The sequence below is a fragment of the Xenopus laevis genome, chromosome 2S, assembly GCF_017654675.1.
Source record: "Xenopus laevis strain J_2021 chromosome 2S, Xenopus_laevis_v10.1, whole genome shotgun sequence".
NCBI lineage: Eukaryota > Metazoa > Chordata > Amphibia > Anura > Pipidae > Xenopus > Xenopus laevis.
In genome coordinates this window covers 164690175-164713875 of record NC_054374.1, presented here as the reverse complement: position 1 = coordinate 164713875, position 23701 = coordinate 164690175, and the positions used below count along the sequence as shown (strand labels likewise).

The 23701-nt window shown below is 41.2% G+C and overlaps 1 protein-coding gene across 1 annotated transcript; it reads left to right on the top strand.

The window, feature by feature from the left end:
• Nucleotides 1-6154: 6154 nt before the first annotated feature.
• Nucleotides 6155-22981, top strand: klhl35.S (kelch like family member 35 S homeolog). Its single transcript, XM_018250409.2, has 7 exons — nucleotides 6155-6529; nucleotides 11361-12251; nucleotides 15257-15441; nucleotides 20491-20609; nucleotides 20720-20908; nucleotides 21680-21868; nucleotides 22228-22981. The coding sequence occupies exons 2-7, from the start codon at nucleotides 11362-11364 to the stop codon at nucleotides 22408-22410; spliced, it is 1755 nt and encodes a 584-aa protein (XP_018105898.1). The 5' UTR covers nucleotides 6155-6529; nucleotide 11361; the 3' UTR covers nucleotides 22411-22981.
• The last annotated feature ends 720 nt before the right edge of the window (nucleotides 22982-23701 follow it).

The following is a 23701-nucleotide window of genomic DNA, read 5'->3' as shown; positions in this document are numbered from 1 at the left end:
CATTAAATAAACCCAATAGGCTGGTTTTGCTTCCAATAAGGATTAATTATATCTTTGTTGGGATCAAGTACAAGCGACTGTTTTATTATTACAATAAAAAAAGGAAATAATAATTACAAATTTGAATTATTTGTATAAAATGGAGTCTATGGGAGATGGCCTTTCTGTAATTGAGAGCTTTCTGGATAACAGGTTTCTTGATAATTGATCCCATACCTTATTTAGTACATAGTGGGCAGTGTAGGAAGACTTAATGCAGAAACCGCCAGCTCTAAAATCCTACTAAACTGATATCTTGTGACTTGCGATACGTCTTCATGAAGGACCAATAATTCCCCACGCATTTCCAGCATTGCCAGCTGAAGAATTCCAACAATATGTCTTTAGATGTAATTATGATTCTTTCCCATCTCTCTTACTTTGTTGGGTGAGGAAATATATTGCGTAACACTGTGGAAGGTCGGGGGGTTCCCAGAAAAGTGGAAAGTTTAATATTTATAACAATGGTGGACTAACACTTTAATGTGGACCCAGTATCTGCCCAATAGCATTTGCATTTAGAATTAGTCTTGGTAGTGGGAGCTGGTGTTTGAGGCCTAAGAGCTAACAGTCCTATCCAGAGGTTGATATTCTTTAGCTCCCCTTGGTATTGACTTCTGGATAGCCATTATTTTGAGGGGGGTGACATGGGTTTTCATAGAAATATCACGATAAACCCACTTAGGATTTGTAAACCTATAAGATTATGGCAATATTATTAAAGGAGAACTAAACACTAAAAAAATTAATATGATTAGAATCATCATATATTATATACTGAACTTACTGCACCAGCATTAAGGATCAGCTTCTTTATAGCAGTGTAGAAGGCTGATAAAAATAATTTTTCCATTTCTGGTTGTGTTCAGAATAACAACAGTGCGTTTAAAAAGTGAATAAAGCTCAAAATCCTTATAATAGGTTTTATTTCCATCCACACAAATGCATTGGAAACACTGCACATTCTATTCCAAATCACAACATGAAGAAAAACAGATCACATTTGTGTTATTCACTAAAAAGTAAAGAAGATGTAATATTTGGTTGTTCCAAAAAATAGCCTTTATTCTTCTTTCCCAACTCATTGACTGTATTAAGTGAAACATGTTTGAAGCTGTTGTTTTCCTTTGAATGACTGAACTAATATTGAGTTGTATAACAGTGTTTGTGCTGCACATCTGTGTTGTATGGACTCCACCAACTTCCAACAACCTGTCCCACAATTCCAAATGCATTTCTTGCTTTTTGGATTAAGGGGATTGGGCCCCTCCATAAGGTCAGTGTTGTTGGTGTGGAGCCAAGATGTTGCTCAGTTACTGGTGTGTTTGGCTCGTTGTCTTGTTGATCCCCCATTTCAAGGACATTTCCTCTTGGACATAAGGCAACATGAGCTCTTCAAGTATTTGGACTCAAACTGATCCATGATCCCTGGTATAAAGGGATAAATGCTATTATTTGGAACAAGTTCTTATTATGTGGAACAATGAATGAGTCAATGACACAGAATCAGTATACATGACATGACTGTTGTTGGGTCTGTTGGTTTCTATTACTCTACTACACCTACTAGTAAATTATTTGCCATATAGAAATAGAATTTCTACCAAAAACAGTGATTGATCAGGTTAGTGATGTCGCACTGCAATTATTCTGAACACAACTGTATTGTGCAAACCCCTAAAGTTTGGCCACTGAAGGGCCCCTTATTTATGGAGGGAGTAATGCTCCTCTTCCTGGGTCAAAGAATGATGCTTAGTTTTTCCTAGTTTAGCCACAAGGTGGCAGTGTATTAATATATATATTGATAAGCAACATGGCTCCAAGGGCTTCTTGCCAGAAACTTCGGAAGGAAGTCAAGAGCGGAACCCCAGATAAGTGTAGAATCTCTAAGAAAGACAGCTAGCTTAGAGCTATATATCTGAGCAACCGTGGGCTCCACCAGTGTTAGAGGGGTCCCCAGTGATATTGCTGCCTAGAGGGGGAATGAGTGTGTGAGACCTCAGGGCTAGATTGTCGTTGCACAACTCCCTGCCTCCACACTGTTGCGAAGGCCCACAACTGAGTACTTGAGTACTGAGTCTCATCCAACAGCTGTCCTGTGCAGTGAATCAGCAGAAAAGAAGATGGGGAGCTACTGGGGCATCTTTGGAGACACAGATCTTCCCTACTTTAGGGCTGTGGTTGCCTTGGGCTGGTAGAGAACCACAAACGTAAGGTTGTTGTGCTTTAGTTTTCCTTTATAGAGACTAGGATCCTGTAGCTAATTAGTAAACGTTCTGGCCACAGATCTTCTGTATTCTTCCTCAGGACCACCCCACCCTTTTTAGAAAGTAGTAGGGATAGAACAAGTCTACAACATCCCTGTAAAAACACACTCTGCAAAAACTTCAATGTACAGGCCAAAACGTTTTTACTATATAACAGCCTTACAAGTTTCATGCCTGCCTGGCACTTACTTCCTTAAATAAGTGCACATTTCAGATTTTTCAGGTTTCTATTTTCTTTTTTCAAAAAAATCTAATTTGGATAAATCTGCTTTAAAACTTCCTCTGTTTCCTCTTGTACATTTTTTTTCTAATAAAAAGTTATATTTCTGCTCTTTTTAAATGACCACTTTTACAGTTGTAACAGTTTTTTCGGGTTAATAGGTACGCTTTAGAGCGAATTCGAACCTTAGTAATCGACATAACATTGCTTTCAATCTAATTAGAATTTTCACTGTGACCTTTGATAAATCTGCCTCTAAGAGAACACCCACTTGTCATGGAGTCGTCCGCATACCTTGATATCTGGCAACAGGACCAAGAATGACTAGGGGGCAGATTTATCAAGGGTCGAAGTGAATTCGAGGTGATTTTCAAAGTTAAAAAATTCGAAATTCAAAGTAATTTTTTGAATACTTCGACCATCTAATAGGATACTACGACTTTGAATATACTTCGACTTCGATTCGAAGTAAAAATCGTTTGACTATTCGACCATTCGATAATCGAAGTACTGTCTCTTTAAAAAAAACTTTTACTTCAATACTTGGCCAACGTTCCAGAGCAAAGTTTTTTATATTCAGGAAAATTGTATGATAAAATCGTTCGAATCATACAATTCAAAGTACGATCGTTCGATGAATAAAATCCTCCGAATTTGAATGTCGGAGGATTCTATTCGATGGTCGAATTTCGAAGAGTTTTACACTTCGAAATTTGACCCTTGATAAATCTGCCCCTAGATTTTGCACCCCCCAGCAGTTATCAAATAAACAGATTGTTGGCCATACACCCACAAAATCCTTCATAGGGTCATAAACTTATTTTTGCGCTGAAAGTTAAAATTGTTACCATATATTGATGAACAATTGTTGAGAACATTATTTCTTTTCTGTATGGATATGCATAATGGAAACAAATTTTATTATGTTATAAAAATCAATAAAAACGTTATAAAAAAAATAAAATAAAAAAGTGGATTGAACCTAATCCTCCAGTGAAAAATGATGTCATCTCAGAGCTGAAAAATCTATGTATTAATGAATCTATTGCTTTCAAATTTGGCAATGGGAAGAATCATACGAAATTCTATGGAAGAGCACTGGGGCCAGCGAAAAAAATCTGATGAATTTTGACTTTTGAAAGTCATAAGTATGATTTTTATTGTCATAATTATTACTTTTAATCTCATAATTATGAAGTCGAAATTATGACTTTTAGAAAAAAATTCGAATCGAATTTGAAAAAAATTCAAAAATTCAAATATCAAAATTCATAATGTACTGTCTCTTTAGAAATCTGACCTTGACCATTTGCCATCTAAAACCTGTCAAATTGCTGTTTTAGCCTATGGGGGACCTCCTATAATCTATTTGGAGTCAATTCGTGGACTTTGAAAAATGTGAGTTTTTTTGGGGGAAAACTTTGATTTGATCGAATGATCTATTACTTGTATGCGTAAGATTCGAATTCGGCCGAATTTGGACCTATTTGATCAAAAACAAGCTTCCAATCTAAGGTCCCAATCACATTCCCATCAGTCCCTGCCCCAGTGGAGTTTACAATCTAAGGTCCCTATCACATTCCTATCAGTCCCTGTCCCAGTGAGTTTACAATCTAAGGTCCCTATCACATTCCCATCAGTCCCTGTCCCAGTGGAGCTTACAATCTAAGGTCCCTATCACATTCCCATCAGTCCCTGTCCCAGTGGAGCTTACAATCTAAGGTCCCTATCACATTCCCATCAGTCCCTGCCCCAGTGGAGTTTACAATCTAAGGTCCCTATCACATTCCCATCAGTCCCTGCCCCAGTGGAGCTTACAATCTAAGGTCCCTATCACATTCCCATCAGTCCCTGCCCCAGTGAATTTACAATCTAAGGTCCCTATCACATTCCCATCAGTCCCTGTGCCAGTGAGTTTACAATCTAAGGTCCCTATCACATTCCCATCAGTCCCTGTCCCAGTGGAGCTTACAATCTAAGGTCCCTATCACATTCCCATCAGTCCCTGTCCCAGTGGAGCTTACAATCTAAGGTCCCTATCACATTCCCATCAGTCCCTGCCCCAGTGGAGTTTACAATCTAAGGTCCCTATCACATTCCCATCAGTCCCTGCCCCAGTGGAGCTTACAATCTAAGGTCCCTATCACATTCCCATCAGTCCCTGCCCCAGTGAACTTACAATCTAAGGTCCCTATCACATTCCCATCAGTCCCTGTGCCAGTGAGTTTACAATCTAAGGTCCCTATCACATTCCCATCAGTCCCTGCCCCAGTGGAGCTTACAATCTAAGGTCCCTATCACATTCCCATCAGTCCCTGCCCCAGTGGAGCTTACAATCTAAGGTCCCTATCACATTCCCATCAGTCCCTGCCCCAGTGGAGCTTACAATCTAAGGTCTCTATCACATTCCCATCAGTCCCTGCCCCAGTGAGTTTACAATCTAAGGTCCCTATCACATTCCCATCAGTCCCTGCCCCAGTGAGTTTACAATCTAAGGTCCCTATCACATTCCCATCAGTACCTGCCCCAGTGAGCTTACAATCTAAGGTCCCTATCACATTCCCATCAGTCCCTGCCCCAGTGAGCTTACAATCTAAGGTCCCTATCACATTCCCATCAGTCCCTGCCCCAGTGAGTTTACAATCTAAGGTCCCTATCACATTCCCATCAGTCCCTGCCCCAGTGAACTTACAATCTAAGGTCCCTATCATATGCAGTTGGGGTTTGGGGGGGAAACCCACACAGTCACGGGTAGAACATATAAGCCCCTTGCAGATAACACATTACACCATTGTGCAATGGCAGAAAAAAAAAGAAACATTTGTATTAGAAAAATACAGAGCCCCCCCCGGTAACTACAAAACTTGTATGAACCAGAACAAGATAAATAGCTACAATAACCTTGAAATATGTTTGGTATTTGTATCATGGTAGAGTCTATAGTCAAAGGAAACTGTGATGTTCAATGGTGCCCAGTTGGGTGTTGGAGAACTCAATAAATGTCAGAAATGTAACAGTGTAGAAGGGGTTGTTCACCTTTAAATTAACTGTTAGTCTGATGTAGAGAGTGATATTCCAAGACAATTTGCAATTGGTTTTCATTTCTTATTATTTGTAGTTTTTGAGTTATTAAGCTTTTTATTCAGCAGCTCTGCAGTTTGCTATTTCAGTTATCTGGTTGCTAAGGTCCAAATTCCCCTAGCAACCATACACTGATTTGAAAAAGAGACTGGGATATGAATAGGAGAAGCCTGAATAGAAAGCTGAAGAATACATAGTAACAATATCAATAAATGTGTAGCATTTACAGAGCATTTGTTTTTTTGATGGGGGGTCAGTGACCCCCCCCTTTTTTTGAAAGCTGGAAATAGTGAGAAGCAAATAATTCAAAAGTTATACACAAAAAAAACAATGCCTAATTGAAAAGTTGTAAATTAAAGACCAATCAATGTGAAAGCTGGAAAGAGTCAGAAGAAGAAGGCAAATAATTAAAAATTAAAAAAGAAGCCCAACTGAAAAGTTGCTTAAAACTGGCCATTCTGTAAGATACTGAATATTAAAGGTGAACCAGACCCTGGAATCATGTGTAAGTCACAGGGGGTTAAGTACTCGTAGGAGCAGGGTCACGTGACCCCTCGTCCATTCTGATTGTATAACTGTAATGTATCTGTTATCTCTGGATATGTATATTTTCTGATTTGATTTTAGTCTTCACATCTTTCATAAATCCCAGTCTCCCTGAGCTTAAATCCTAACCCCCCCCCCCCCGCTCCAGGGAGAGAGAAGCCCCCACTGTCCTTTGTTGTATTCAGCCAACTCCTCCCACCCCAACTGTCACATCTGACACTGACTGCCCCTCTGATTCCGACTAGTGAGCAGGAAATCTTTTGTCTATCGTTTCACTAGAAGTCGGACATTCCCCTCCCTGGCAGTACAAATAGGTGAGCGGAGCTCTGGGCTGAAACAGAAGCAGCCGGATCCTGATAAACTGCTTCAGTGAAAGGTAATGAGAGTTGCTCGATGCCTTTATTATAAGCGAGTACAATGGGACAGACTGAGCAAGTCACACACTGGCACAGTAGGTGGGGGCACTGCTATAGTCTATGTGACTGTGTAAAAATCAGGGTAGGACAGATTGACATAAGCTGTGCCTTAATATGCATTAATGTAAGTAACTATAGCTTTAGATTGTAAGCTCTCCTGGTGAATCCATTTCAGCAGCATTGTTTATTCAGTGTAGCCTTCCCTATTGCTTTTCCCATTATATATCTATTAAGTGTGGCGGGGCAGTGACTAGCAGCATCGCTGTCTCATCCCTGTGTGTACACTTAACTTTTCCTTGTGATTGTGGAATGAAGATTAGATTGCAATATCCACTGCGGGATTCATTCCAAAATTGAATGGGATAATAGTCTCTGGGAAGGGAGTGTGACTGTGGGATAGCAGGTATAGTAGGGAGAGATGGTGATTATATAGACAAACAGTGGATAATAGTCTCTGGGAAGGGAGTGTGACTGAGAGATAGCAGGTATAGTAGGGAGAGATGGTGCCTATAGTAACAGTGGATAATAGTCTCTGGGAAGGGAGTGTGACTGTGGGATAGCAGGTATAGTAGGGAGAGATGGTGCCTATAGTAACAGTGGATAATAGTCTCTGGGAAGGGAGTGTGACTGTGGGATAGCAGGTATAGTAGGGAGTGAGAGATGGTGCCTATAGTAACAGTGGGATAATAGTCTCTGGGAAGGGAGTGTGACTGTGGGATAGCAGGTATAGTAGGGAGAGATGTGTCTATAGTAACAGTGGGATAATAGTCTCTGGGAAGGGAGTGTGACTGTGGGATAGCAGGTATAGTAGGGAGAGATGTGTCTATAGTAACAGTGGATAATAGTCTCTGGGAAGGGAGTGTGACTGTGGGATAGCAGGTATAGTAGGGAGAGATGGTGATTATATAGACAAACAGTGGATAATAGTCTCTGGGAAGGGAGTGTGACTGAGAGATAGCAGGTATAGTAGGGAGAGATGGTGCCTATAGTAACAGTGGATAATAGTCTCTGGGAAGGGAGTGTGACTGTGGGATAGCAGGTATAGTAGGGAGAGATGTGTCTATAGTAACAGTGGATAATAGTCTCTGGGAAGGGAGTGTGACTGTGGGATAGCAGGTATAGTAGGGAGTGAGAGATGGTGCCTATAGTAACAGTGGGATAATAGTCTCTGGGAAGGGAGTGTGACTGTGGGATAGCAGGTATAGTAGGGAGAGATGTGTCTATAGTAACAGTGGGATAATAGTCTCTGGGAAGGGAGTGTGACTGTGGGATAGCAGGTATAGTAGGGAGAGATGGTGCCTATAGTAACAGTGGGATAATAGTCTCTGGGAAGGGAGTGTGACTGTGGGATAGCAGGTATAGTAGGGAGAGATGGTGTCTATAGTAACAGTGGATAATAGTCTCTGGGAAGGGAGTGTGACTGTGGGATAGCAGGTATAGTAGGGAGAGATGGTGTCTATAGTAACAGTGGATAATAGTCTCTGGGAAGGGAGTGTGACTGTGGGATAGCAGGTATAGTAGGGAGAGGTGGTGCCTATAGTAACAGTGGGATAATAGTCTTTGGGAAGGGAGTGTGACTGTGGGATAGCAGGTATAGTAGGGAGAGATGGTGCCTATAGTAACAGTGGATAATAGTCTCTGGGAAGGGAGTGTGACTGTGGGATAGCAGGTATAGTAGGGAGAGATGGTGCCTATAGTAACAGTGGATAATAGTCTCTGGGAAGGGAGTGTGACTGTGGGATAGCAGGTATAGTAGGGAGAGATGTGTCTATAGTAACAGTGGGATAATAGTCTCTGGGAAGGGAGTGTGACTGTGGGATAGCAGGTATAGTAGGGAGAGATGGTGCCTATAGTAACAGTGGATAATAGTCTCTGGGAAGGGAGTGTGACTGTGGGATAGCAGGTATAGTAGGGAGAGGTGGTGCCTATAGTAACAGTGGGATAATAGTCTCTGGGAAGGGAGTGTGACTGTGGGATAGCAGGTATAGTAGGGAGAGATGGTGTCTATAGTAACAGTGGATAATAGTCTCTGGGAAGGGAGTGTGACTGTGGGATAGCAGGTATAGTAGGGAGAGATGGTGCCTATAGTAACAGTGGATAATAGTCTCTGGGAAGGGAGTGTGGCTGTGGGATAGCAGGTATAGTAGGGAGAGATGGTGCCTATAGTAACAGTGGATAATAGTCTCTGGGAAGGGAGTGTGACTGTGGGATAGCAGGTATAGTAGGGAGAGATGGTGCCTATAGTAACAGAGGGATTATAGGGAAGGGAGTGTGACTGTGGGATAACAAGTAGAGCAATATGGGTGCAGCGTCACTTTTTATCAGTTGTTCCCATTGCCCTTCATTTCATTGTGTTGGAAATATACAATACCACAAAGTAGTATAATGGAGAAACTGCCATAAGTAGGAGAGTTCTACACTATTTAAATAAAAGAACAAAACAAACCCTGTTGTGCCCTGAGCTCTGCCATTAGAAAAGCTGCAGTGATGTTGTTGTTTCAGTAGACACTACAATACAATGTTGAACATCTTCCCTCCATTCAGATCCTACTGGTTTGTACAGCAGATGGATAAGCCCTACAGATTAGTAGTAACGAGGATACAATTACACTTACAGCTTTGTCAGATCTTTCCTGCTAAAGTCGTTCTACATAGTCATTTCCAATGTTGTAACATAAACAAACGTTTAAAGATTTGCTTTTTCTATATTTTAGTGTTTTTCTGTTAAAGCGGAAATGTTCAATTTGCCTAAACGTGCCATTTAGAAGAAGCAGCTGTTATGGGAAATTAGCCTTTACAGGAGGACCCCCAGACTGGGCTGATTTAATTACCAGGCACATTAGTAGACAAAATCTTTCAATCCGAGGCCCCAAGGGAATCTGGCAATGGATGAAGCAGATGGTGAGATTTGTGTAGTTGAACATTGGTCAGCAGGTAAAATATTTAATTTCCTGTGGCCCTTGGCAGGCTGGGAGTTTACATTAACCCTGCAGTCCTTTGGGGTAAAAATAGTAGCAATCTAGTAAAAAGGTGATAAGGTTTTAACAGCTGGGATAGCGAATGGGCTCAAGTCTAAATCAAAGTATATTTGCCCTTTAAAAGGGTTGTTCACCTTTAAATTCACTGTTAGAACGATGTACAGAGTAATAACCTGAGACAGTTTGTAATTGGTTTTCATGTTTTATTATTTGTGGGGTTTTTTTATTCAGCAGTTTGGAATGTCAGCAATCTGGTTGCTAGGGTCCAAATTCCCCTAGCAACCATGCACTGATTTGAATAAGAGACTGGAATATGAATAGGAGAGGCCTGAATAGAAAGATGAGTAATAAACAGTAACAATACATTTGTAGCCTTACAGAGCATTTGTTTTTAGACGGGGGTCAGTGACCCCCATTTGAAATCTGGAAAGAGTCCGAAAAACAAGGCAAATAATTCAGAAACTATAAATAATGAAGGCCAATTGAAAAGTTGCTTAGAATTGGCCATTCTATAACATAATAAAAGTTAACTTAAAGGTGAACCACCCCTTTGAAGCATTGCGGATGTGCAAAGTCCAACGGCAGCGCGTATAGTTCCAGACTAAGGGGCAGATTTACTAAAGAGCGAAGTGGCTAACGCTAGCGACTTTTCGCCAGTGTTGCCACCCGCAGGGACATCGCCAATTCGCTAGTGAACGGGACCATCAGTAGCGGTTATTCACACTCTGTCGCCAGGTGACTTTTCGCTTTTGCAAAAGGACGTTACTCCTCAAATCCACTAAAGTGCGGATTTTACTGAACGTTAGCTCTTCCGCCAGAGTTGTCTTCACCACCTCACACCAGGCGAAGTGCTATAAAGCAGCTCGATCTTCCTCAATCTTCTGTCACTTACATCATATCCTGTCTGCCGAAAAGGCATTAAAGTTCTAAAAACGCTGGCGACTTTTCATTTTTTTAAAGCGGGATTGGCTGTAAAAGTCCTGACTTACTTTTTTGGGTATCCGGTTTTCTCCAGACATTTCATAACATATGGAACATTAATTTTACAGTGGGCTCATGTGTAGGGCATTATATTAACTCTCTTTATTAAGGTTCCCTGGACATGTGTAATATAAACCGGTAACTTAAACCATTTGCAGCAACATTTATAATAAAGACCTCCATACAACTTTAAATTACCCGCCCTATGTAAATTCACCTGAGCGAAAGATCACAAGCGAAGTTTCGCAAGGCACAAACAAACGCTAGGGTATCTTGGCTATGAAATGCTCGCACTGCCGAAGTAACCCTAGCAAAAAGTCACCAGCGTTTGACGCCTAGGACTTTAGCGTATTCGTAGTGTATTTGCGCCTGGCGAAGTGCTGCGATGGGCGTGAAGCTGATGCTGGCGACAATTAGCCCTTTAGTAAATCTGCCCCTAAGGTGTGGTTCACCTTTAAGTTCATTCTTAGTATGGTATAGGATGGCCAATTCCAAGCAAATTTAATTTTCAATAAACTTTTCAACTTTTTTATGTTTTTTTTAATTATTTGCCTTCTTCTGAATCTTTCCAGCTTTCAAATGTGAGTCACTGACCCCATCTAAAAAACAAATGCTCTGTAAGGCCACAAATGTATCGTTATTGTGACTTTTTATTACTTATCTTTCTATTCAGGCCTCTCTTCATATTCCAGCTTTTATATTCAAAATGCACGGTTGCTAGGGTAATTTCGACCCTAGCAACCAGATGGGTAAACTTGAAAACTAGAGGACTTGCAAAGAAAAAGTTAAAAACTCCAGTCATGGAACTGATTATGTTTTCTCATTATTGTAGGATGCACCAGCCTTTAAAAGAGGTACTAGTCTGTGGAACCAACGGTCTTGAAAATTCCAACCAAGAACCAAGGGCGGAGAAATTGCCCATGAGGATGTGCAACGAAACATGCCATGCGTTGAATATCCTGCAGAGTTTAAATATTTACAGAAAAACAGGGGTGTTTACAGACATTGTCCTTGTTGTTGAAGGAAAGGATTACCCCTGCCATAAAGCAATCCTGTCTTCCTGCAGTTCCTATTTCAGAGCCATGTTTGGTGGCCACCTCAAAGAGAGTCAACTTGACATGGTGGAGATCCAGAAGATACCCTCACCAGTCATGGACATTCTTTTGGAATACATGTATGGAGGGAGCCTACTGATTGAAGAGGACAATGTGGTGGGGATCCTGGAAGCCTCGGACTTGTTCCACATGAAAACTTTACGAGATGCCTGTGTGAAATTCCTGGAGAACCAACTTCATCCTTGCAACTGCGTGGGCATCAGGAAGTTTGCAGATTCCTTTGCCATTTCGGATTTGTCTGAAAAGAGCAAGAAGCTCATACTGGAAGGCTTTGCTGAGGTGTCTTGCCACGAGGAGTTCTTGGACTTAAGCAAAGAGGAGCTTGTGGAGTATCTGTCCAATGAACATCTAGTGGTAAGAAAGGAAGAAGAAGTCTTTGAGGCCATTATGAAATGGGTGAATAAAAACAGCTTAGTCAGATCCAAACACTTAAAGGATCTTTTGGAACTTGTGAAACTGCCATTGCTTGACCCGGCTTATTTCCTGGAGAAGGTAGAAATGGACAAGACTATTCAAGGGTGCACTGAATGTTTTCCTTTGCTGCACGAGGCTCGATTGTACTACATCCTCGGAAATCAAGTCAACCCTCTCAGACTCACTCCAAGAAGGTAATATGTAGCGGGTAGCTCTTTAATAATTCTCTTGCCCTTATAAGCAAACAACAGAGAAACCTACTGAGATATGAATTGGGTAAGTAGACATTATAGTAACATAGTAAGTTAGGTTGAAAAAAAGACACACGTCTATCAAGTTCAATTAAAGGAGAACCAAAGCCTTGCTAATACAAACCCCTACTCTACATAGACCCCCTCCTTACTATGTGGTACCTTTGGTAAATGCTAACTGTAGCTCTTTACTTACCCCTCGGTGCAGATTCAGGGCATCGGAGTTCATGGGCGCCATCTTCTTTGATTTGGTCATTTTCGGGAATAGAACGGCGTATCGGTGCATGCACAGTTGGAGCAATCTTCTGTTTTGCGACAACTGCAAGTGCGCCGAAAGTCATGGAAATTGCAGAAACGCCAGAATAAGACCCGAAGATTACCGAAAAGAAGAAGATGGTCCCCGTGAACTCTGATGCCCTGAATCTGCACCGAGGGGTAAGTAAAGAGGTAGGAGCATTTACCAAAGGTACCAAATAGGCTGGAGGGAGCAGGGAGGGGGGTCTATGTAGGGTAGGGGGGAAGGGGTTTTTATTAGCAAGGGTTTGGTTCTCCTTTAAGTTTGTATATAACCTGCCTAACTGCCAGTTGATCCAGAGGAAGGTGAAAATACCCCATTTGAAGTCTCTCCAATTTGTCTCAGAGGGGGGAAAATTCCACCCTGACTCCAAGATGCAATGGGACCAGTCCCTGGATCAACTTGTAGTATGTTGGCCTGGGACATATTATTTGTTCCTGGATAGAGAACTGGCTAAAAGAGTGGTGGTAAATCAAACATTTTCTAAATGGACCAGTTGAGTACCGCTATCTACCAAAACCCTGTATTCCCTCTAGGGATGCACCAAATCCACTATGTTGGATTCGGCCCAACCCCCGAATCCTTTGCAAAAGATTCGGCCGAATACCAATTTGAATCCTAATTTGCATATGCAAATTAGGGGTGGGAAGGGGAAAACATTTTTTGCTTCCTTGTTTTGTGACAAAAAGTCACACGATTTCCCTCCCTCCCCTAATTTGCATTCAGTTCGGCCAGGCAGAAAGATTTGCCCGAATCCGAATCCTGCTGAAAAAGGCCGAATCCCGAACCAAATCCTGGATTCGGTGCATCCCTACTTGCTAAACACCATCCAACCCCTTCTTATCTCACTGTAACAAACCCCTTCCTAATATTCAAATGAACTAAAAACATAAACCTAAACTAGAAACATCCCTCCGAACAAATTAGTCAATTTCAATGCACTTTATAGTAAAAGTATAAATTTATTCTATTTCACAAATATTATAAAAAAAAACTCTGATCCTGTTACTTAAATACTTAAAGATCTAAAGAGATAGAAGGAATAAAATAGCTTGTAAAGTCAACCATATACAGTATATCTTATTGCAACGGTGGTTTGGTAACAGTTTAGTATACACCTTGTACTTACAGAGAGAAGTGACCAATCACAATACAGTATATACCCATGACCATATGTAGCCTTTTCTGAGTAATAAGAAGAATAATAACAATGATATGGTGTACAGCTCATATAGTATAAAATATTCCCTGAGTTACTAGAGCCTCCCCAATATGCATATTTCTAATCCGTCCCTTCCAAGTTGTTCTTGTTACTAGAATTATGTAAAAGTGCTAGGATTCTTATTGGTTCTTAAAATCTAGTGACACATTTTGATGGGTTGTTATATGGAGAGTGCTGAAGGGAAATTCCTGATGATTTGATGCAAATCCCCATGAGCTAACAGTGAATAGTTATATTATACCACCCTGCAGCCTTGTGCCTTTATATGGTCACATAATCCCTCACTGACTTCAAATATCCTTATCATTTACAGTAGGGGGTACAGTATCCCATATAATACATGAGTGATACTCAGAGTTCCCTGTATAACTCAGCCTGCAGCGTTGTGCCTTTATATGGTCACAGAACAACCCCTCAGTGACTTCTAATATCCTTATTATTTACAGTAGGGGGTACAATATCACTTATAATACATGAGTGATACTCAGAGTTCCCTGTATAACTCAGCCTGCAGCCTTGTGCCTTTATATGGTCACAGAGCAACCCCTCAGTGACTTCTAATATCCTTATCATTTACAGTAGGGGGTACATTATCTCTTATAATACATGAGTGATACTCAGAGTTCCCTGTATAACTCAGCCTGCAGCCTTGTGCCTTTATATGGTCACAGAACAACCCCTCAGTGACTTCTAATATCCTTATCATTTACAGTAGGGGGTACATTATCCCTTATAATACATGAGTGATACTCAGAGTTCCCTGTATAACTCAGCCTGCAGCCTTGTGCCTTTATATGGTCACAGAACAACCCCTCAGTGACTTCTAATATCCTTATCATTTACAGTAGGGGGTACATTATCCCTTATAATACATGAGTGATACTCAGAGTTCCCTGTATAACTCAGCCTGCAGCCTTGTGCCTTTATATGGTCACAGAACAACCCCTCAGTGACTTCTAATATCCTTATCATTTACAGTAGGGGGTACATTATCCCTTATAATACATGAGTGATACTCAGAGTTCCCTGTATAACTCAGCCTGCAGCCTTGTGCCTTTATATGGTCACAGAACAACCCCTCAGTGACTTCTAATATCCTTATCATTTACAGTAGGGGGTACATTATCCCTTATAATACATAAGTGATACTCAGAGTTCCCTGTATAACTCAGCCTGCAGCCTTGTGCCTTTATATGGTCACAGAACAACCCCTCAGTGACTTCTAATATCCTTATCATTTACAATCAAAGAGAAGTGCATTCAGTGTTTATCTAGTTACATTTTACAAGATTAATGATCAAACAATTTATTTAAGTTTTCGTGAGCGGCCACAGCATTTTCTGATAACGTTTTTTCTAAAGTAAATGGAAAGAAATGAACAGAGACATGATATACAGAGTTATATCAATTCTTTCCTCTCTTGTCTCGCAGGTTCACGGATCTCTCAGAAGTGATAGTTATAATTGGCGGCTGTGATAAAAATGGCCTCTTGAAGTTACCCCTTACTGATACCTACCACCCAAATGGGGGTCGTTGGAAGGCTCTAGCCAGTATGCCGGGATATGCAAAGTCAGAGTTTGCTGCCTGTATGTTAAAGAATAACGTTTATGTTTCAGGTGAGATCACTAGATGCTTTGGTTTGACTCCTCCTTTCATGAGATTGACAGCTTTTCTTGGCATACATATGAATGAACCGTCCTACCCTGTTAGAGTGTTTGACAGAATGCCTTGGTCTGTATTTAGTGCAGTATCTATGCTCTGATTTATACTGTGTATAAGAGGAATCACAGGTGTTTTACCACCACAAGTTGCATTTAGGCTACAGATACCATAAAGGAAGAGGTGTATCTCTATATAATACAAAAAACACCATGGATAGCTTGTAAATTATATCCTTATAAATGGTGAGTTCTGATGTCATCAGTTATAAACGGTGAGTTCTGATGTCATTTCTGTCACATGACTCACTAAAACTTGTGTATTATAATAAATAAACTACCCCCAGTTGTAAAATATGAGGATAGTAGAAGTAGGGATGCACCAAATCCACTGTTTTGGATTCGGCCGAACCCCTGAATCCTTTGCGAAAGATTCGCCCGAATACCGAACCTAATCCTAATTTGCATATGCAAATTAGGATTCGGATTCGGTTCGGTATTCGGCCGAATCTTTTGCATATGCAAATTAGGGGTGAGAAGGGGAAAACCGTTTTTACTTCCTTGTTGTATCACAAAAAGTCACACGATTTCCCTCCCGGCCCTAATTTGCATATGCAAATTAGGAGTCGGATTCGGTTCGGCCTGGAAGAAGGATTCGGCCTTATCCGAATCCTGCTGGAAAAGCCAGAATCCTGGCCGAATCCCGAACCGAATCCTGGATTCGGTGCATCCCTAGTTAGAAGTCACCTCGGAGTTCCATGACCTGTGTAAAAACACTCGGCTTTTGGCCTCGTACTTTTATATGGTCATGAAACTCCTCGGTAACTTATAATATCCTTATATTTTACAAGAGGGGGTACTTTATTCACTATAAACTAACCAAGAGCCAGGAATATCCTGTAAATTATATCCTTATAATCGGAGCTTAGTGATGTCATTTCTGTCACCTGACTCACTAAAACGTGTGTATAATAATAAATAAAGTTCCCCTTGTTGGGAAATATGAAGATATTAGACATCACCTCGGAGTTCCATGACCTGTATGGTATTTTCATTAGGGATGCACCGAATCTACTATTTTGGATTCAGCTGAAGCCCAGAATCCTTCGCTAAAGATTTAGCTGAATACCGAACCAAATCCAAGTTTGCATATACAATAAGGGGTGGGAAGGGGAAAAACATTTTTACTTCCTTATTTTGTGACAAAAAGTCACGTGATGTCCCTCCCTGTCCCTAATTTGAATATGCAAATTAGGATTTGGTTCGGCCGGGCATTACGATTCAGGTGAATCCTGCTGAAAAAGGCAGAATCCCGAATCCTGGATTTGGTGCATCCCTAATTTTTATATGGTCATGGAACTGCTTGGTAACTTATAATATCCTTATATTTTACAAGAGGGGGTACTTTATTCACTATATTATATTATCTCTATATCTCTATATTATCTCTGTAAATGGGAACAGCGGCTGCATGGGTTGTTATTCTTCAGATAAATACGGTATACAGGTATAGGACCCATTATCCGCAAACCTGTTATCCAGGAAGTTCTGAATTACAGGAAGGCACCCTCCAATAGACTCTCTATTAATCAAATCATTCATATTTTTGAAAACAATTTCCTTTTTCTCTGTAATGATATAATGAATAATAATGAATAAATAATAACATTATTATTATTTAATGTTTTAAAAAATTTTTTAGTAGACTTAGGGGCTATTTATCAAAGTACAAATGCCATAAACTCCAAAAAAAAAGTTTTTTTTTACTATAAAATATACATTTCTAATGAAAAAAAAAGTCAAATTTTTTGGGATCTATTAAACCCCGATGCTGCAAAAAGTCTGAATCCGAAAATCTCAGACCTGCCCACGGTGTATATAAGTTAATGGGAAAGGTTCCTATACTTATTGGAAGTTTCTATGGTCTGTGCATGGAATTAGCCCGAAAATCCAAAAAAAGTATGATTCAGGGAAAAACTCAGATAAGATTTTTCATACAATTTTTTTCACCAAATCGATTAATTCATGCTTTTTACATAATACCTACGGTCAAATCTTGGATTCTAGTTTGCTCTGACTTTTTAAATTTAAATATTTAGAGAAATTTGGATTTTGATAAATAAGGCTCTTAAGGTATGGAGATACAAAGACCCCTCATCCAGAAAACCTCACACCTGTACTCCCCATAGAACTTCTACTTACTTCTGTGAACCATGAGGTGCCTTCTATATCCAAACTCCCTAATCGCCTGATATGATTTGGACCCAACTCTTGCCAATGAGTTCAACAGATTCTTCATTTCTGACTTCTAATTAATGTCCCACTGAGATACCAAGGGCCCATTAGAAAACCTTAGACAATTGGCCCACTCTCCAAACTGTTTGTACTCCTCACTCAACCTCTGGATTCTCTTAAATTGGCCATAGACGCATCGATAATATCGTCCAAAATGAATTTTCGTATGACATTTGGTGCGTGTATGGTGGGAGACAAGCCAACAGATATCAGCAGAAGACTTGGATATCGGCTGGTCGATTGGGCCAGACGGACAATTTTGATTGGGCGTCTTTAAAGGCACCAGAACATCGGCCACTGTTAGTGCTGAATCATCAGATACAGGTAGAATTCTATTGTTTCTATCAGTATATCTGATGATTCAGCTCTACACGTGTGTATTGAAACCAACAATCTTTCTTGGAAACATCTTTTCCAGGAAAGATCATACAGTAATTGTAACGTCTATGGCCTCCTTTAGTCTCTTTTCTTTGCAAGCTGAACTGTATCCTATTACTTCCATCTATTTTGGCTCTTTGTTTTCATACAGAAATGTTGAATGACCATGAGACAGGCCAAATGGTTAGGAGCAGAGGGTTCCGCTTACACTTGGGCACACTGGGGGTTTTGTTGGTATCCCACTGGGCCACTCCAACAATGTTTCAAAGAGTCAAATCTATTGTCTGTTATACTCAATCATATACAGTAAGAAGCAACCTCGTAGTAATTGAATCGGTTTCATGAAACGCACCCAAACAATCAACACAAGCTGCTAAGATTTCACTCTTAGACACAAGCCAATTCTTAATACAACAGTTATGGCTTACTATAGTCATCTGAAAGGCAAACATCAGCAGCCCAAAGCAAACCGACACAGCGTACCTAGATTTTATGCTTGGCTGGCTTAATGCATTTAATACTCAATGTAAAGTAATTGCTGTTGATTCACTCCCCACAGACTTGGCTGAGGTTTTGTTTTTTTTGAGGTTCATAGAAAACGAAAGGAATTGTGAGCTCTAAGGCACCTGCTGCCGTAGAAGCTGTAAAATACGATGGCTGATTCTGTTCAGGAATGTAGCAACCCAATGAGTTTGCCTGATCGTGTGTAAAACTAAGAAAGTAATCATCAAACATAGATTGAAACGGTCCGTAACACACTTATACATGAGGGGACATTTAATACCCTCTTGCAATGAAAATCAGAATATAGGTACATGGTTCAGTGTGAGCACATGGAGGTCTGGTCGAAATGTAAATGTTTTAAAACTGAGATTATTGTCAGGTATTGACCAGTGGTCACCAAAATGTCAGGCTCTGCTGGGGTTTGATCCTGGGACCTTCTGGTTGTTCTCCCTAACCACCTGGCCAGGAGAGCAGTTGGCAAGTTCATGTATTTTACCCCAGCAGTCTTATTAGTGGGTTAAGACCAGCCAATCAGGGCTGATATTGCCCTATACAGTATAAGCCCAGTCCTCCTCACATCCTGTGCTTGAGCATTAGCTACTGATGGAGCACAGTGGCCTAGTCCCTAGCTCCTACTCCTGTGCTTTTGCCCCTCTTGCTCTTTGCTTCCAGCCCTTTCTATGGTTCCAGCACTGTCTGGTTCTGCTTTCCAGTCCACCAGCTCTAGTCCACCTCATCACACCTCATCCTGACCTGGTTCTATGTCCGCACCTTCCCATTCTGTCCCAGAGTCTTCATCCTCTCCATCCCTTACCTTCTCCAACTCCATCCTGATCTTGTTCCTGTACCCTTGTGACCCTCGTTCTGCACTATTGGTGGTCCTTGCCTAAAGGACTCACTTCTTCCCCACTTTCTGCCCTTTATCTATGTGCAACTGTAAGGACCATCTGGGATTTGAACACTTGGGACTGGGGTTGCTGGATTTTAAGTGCACAGTCGGTGCACTTACCAAGTGAACCACTGGAGGCTCTTGGGGCTGGTCCTGATCCTGTTATAGTGATCCTGTATCTTGTTATGTTTCCAGTTTGTCTACTCCCTGGTCTCCTCCCTTCTTGTTACTCTCATGTGTTTTGTGTTTTCTAATCAGTTGCCCTTTATAAACCACGCCCTGAGCCTTGCTCAGGGCTGAGTCATTGAATGTATTCTGTTTGTTCCTGACCTAAACCTTGAATCTGTTTGAATCTGAATCTGTTTGAATCTGAATCTGTTTAGTTTTGTTCCTGAATCTGTGCCTGGATATTCCAAGTTCCAAGTTCCAAGTTCCAAGTTCCTGAATCTTGTTCTGTGTTTTTGTTCCAGCTTTTCATTGCCTGCCTGGTAAAGACATTATTTTTGACCTGTTCCTGTTTTGCTTCAGTTCCATTAAATCCTGTATATTTCACCATGCCTGCTTCAAGTATTTGTGGCTTTTTCCCTGGGCTTCCACCACACGCACTACCAAGTGTGAATTTAACTCCTGTTGCAGCGGTTTCTCGCTGTGAACGTTACAGCAACAGTTTGGTTAGTCCATAGCTGATATGGAAAATGACGTATTGGTGGTTTGGTAATAATAGTTATTGTTTGCACTAGGTCTAGTTACTAAGAACCAAATCCATATCATGGGTCTGTGCTGCTGAAGTTTGTCAACTAGAATCTGTTCGATCACTTGTTCCAAAACACACCAGTCTTTTTATTTCTTTTGGTGTTAAAAGGCAACTGCACAGTTTCTCTGCATTTTTGTTATTTTTTGGGGTCATTTTATCAAGGTCTGGCTATCCCTTTGTGTTGCAGGGGGGGAGATCAATAGTAGCGACGTGTGGATGCTCAACACACAACTAAATAGCTGGGTCCGGATTGCCTCGCTGAACAAGGGCCGATGGAGACATAAAATGGTCACTCTGAAAGGAGAGGTGAGTCTTATTTGCATTAAAGGCCTAATCGGTTTTTTCAAGGACAAGGTCCTTTAAATAAAAGAATAACTGGCAACTGGATTTTACTGATGACTCTTTCACCTTGCTAGATTTGTGCCGTGGGTGGCTTTGACGGCATGCAGAGGTTGTCCTCAGTAGAATGCTACAACACCTTCTCAAACACTTGGAAAGTTGTGCCCCCAATGTTGGAAGCTGTTAGCTCTGCTGCTGTTGTGACCTGCATGAACAAGATCTATGTGATTGGTGGAGCGATTGAGTCCATCACGAACACCAACAAGGTACAGTAGAGAAGAGAGAGGGGAGTCTAGTTAAGCCTTCTTTGGTGAAGTGTTCCATATGTTACATATCTGTGTATTCAAGGTTCATTGTACTTTTAACAAGGGCACATTGGCACCAAACAGATCACCCAAGTGACCAGTCTATTGCCTGATGTTCAAACTTAAGGATTAGAAATATTCTGGTGCCTCTATTGGGCAGAAAGACTTTATTGGGCAACTTGGCCAAACAAGTAGACCTTTGTTTATACCTGTTGTGACCCCTGCCTGTTCCTGACGATTCTACCTTCTGAAATCTGACCCTTGCATGTTATTTGACTTTGATTCTGCCGCATCCCTCTGCTTGACTTCCTGGTTTGACCCTTGCCTGATATCCGACTCTGTTCCAGTTTAACTCTTCGACTTGATTTCCTGGTTTGACCCTTGCCTGCCTGACTTCGTTGTATTCTGCCTGCCTCGACTCGGCCTGTCCTGATTACTATTCTGTCTATCGCCTTGTACCTTGACCTTCTGACCAAAGACTTTGCTATCCGGTCGTGCCCCTTTGCTTGTCCAGAACCCCTCACCTTGCACCTCTCGTTTTAAAACCTGGAGGCATCTGAGTAGCTGAGGGCTCCTCCCGAGGCCAAAGGCGGCTGCTACAGGCAGAAGCACGAGCCGAGACCAGGGTGCTTGGAATCGGTTCTGGATTACGGGTGCTGAACGTGATTTGTGTGTGGCTAATCAAGATACATATATGCGGCTCTGTATAATTGTTATTTCCATGTCCACCAGGTTCAGTGCTTTGATCCTGAAGAAAATAAATGGACTTTGATGGAAGTATCCCCGTTTTGCCAGAGGTGCATCAATGCTGTCGAGTTGGAAGGAACCATCTACGTGGTTGGGGGCCTTCTGAGTAGCATTTTCAGCTTTGACCCAAAAAAGGACCATTGGCGTGAAGTTGCCAGTCTGCCAGCCCCACTGGTGAGTACCACAAAATGTAATATGGGTGTGAGGGATACTGTGCCCTAAATCATGTCCAAAGTTCAAAGTTAAACTCATCGTTCAAATATTTAACACAATTTTCAATCCAGAAGACGTGACATGAGTGGCAAACCAACTTAACTAAGTGATAAGCATGTGAGGCTGGGGTTATCAGTAATTAGTTAAGTCTACTACAAGTAAGAACATTTTATCAAAGATACTGTATGATTGGTTGATATGAGCAATAGCTCAGATGAAATTAGCATCTTTAGTAAAAGTAGTTTTTTTTAAATACTGTTTCTTCTCAAATATAGTCATTTAGGATCTGAGCACTCTAACAATGTCCCCTGTCTGTGCAGGAAAGCTGCGGGCTGACTGTGTGTGGGGGCAAGATCTATATCCTCGGCGGAAGGGACGAGAACGGGGAAGGAACCAACAAGGTCTTTACATTTGACCCCAAGACTGGGGTGGTGGAGATGGAGTCTCCGATGCAGCGTTGCACTAGTTACCATGGATGTGTGACCATATTGCAGAGGTCATAACATGAGGGAAGGAACCCAAATGGTCACAGAGACTTATGAACTGATTGCTGCACTGAGCCTTCACACAACTCTTTTATTTACCTTTTGTATCGTCTTAATATTATCATTGATGACTTTATGTGTTTTTTAACTTATGTAAGTAATTCTTCCTTGAACAAAAACAATTCTTACAAAATGTGAGCTGCACTTTCTTTCCTAAATGTGCCCCTGCATTATGCATAGCTGCACCCCTAAACCTTTGATCCCTGATTTCCCATGCACCCATAGCAGTTATTTTACATTTTACAATAATTATACACAGTATGGCTTTCCCAGTGTTTCACAAGAAGGGAGAACATGCTGCACTTTGTTCAGGGCTGCGAAAACTGTTTTAAAGGCTTGCAGTTACGAAAAGTCAGGTCTGCACACTCAAAGAGACTTTTGACTCAGGTGGTAAGATTGTAATATGCTTTACTAGTAAAAGGACACAAAATATACAACATAATGTTTTACAAAAAACTAGAAACATTTTGCATGATAATGGTATACATACCACCCTTGAGTACAGAAAAAGGCAGACAAGAAATTACAAGTAGCGGATACACCTGCCAAAATGAGAATGACCCCAACGTTTCGACACAATAGCCTTTGTCAAGGGGATTCTGATTCTATGTTCTTCTTTCTTTCAAAAGGCTTGCAGTCCCAGTTGAAAGAAAGAAGAACATAGAGCCGAATGCAGGACAGGTGGGATTCTAATTGCAGGAATCTCATGTATGGGTCACGACCCCAGTAACTTGGAAAAAAGTTCTGTTGATCGATGTTGCTTTAAGAATACAACCCTATTTGAATTCATGAAATGTAAAGTGTTGGCTTCAGAAGCTCTACTCTAGTCTACTGTTCCTGTCCAACTCCTTGGGGCAGTGTTGGACTGGAGACCCATGGAATCACAGAGGGACCTGACCTCCATGGTCCCACCTCCACCAACCACCCCTGCTCACCACAACTCCACCCCTCCTGTTGCTGATCACCTCCACCTCCCCAACCCTCGCCAGTCTTAAACCCCCACCCAACACACATACCTGGAGCATGGACCAAGAGTGGAGGTCCCTACCAGGATTTCTTCTTGTGTCCAGGTGGGCCAGACTGATGCTGCCTTAGAAAGCAACACACATACTCATTAAACACAAAAACACAATTTTTTTTACTTTGTTGAAGGCTCTTCTTCCCCTGTTGTTACACCCTTGTTTGTATCTAAAACCACATGTGCCATTGAACACCAGAAATGATGACAAACTGTCAGTGTAATTATGTC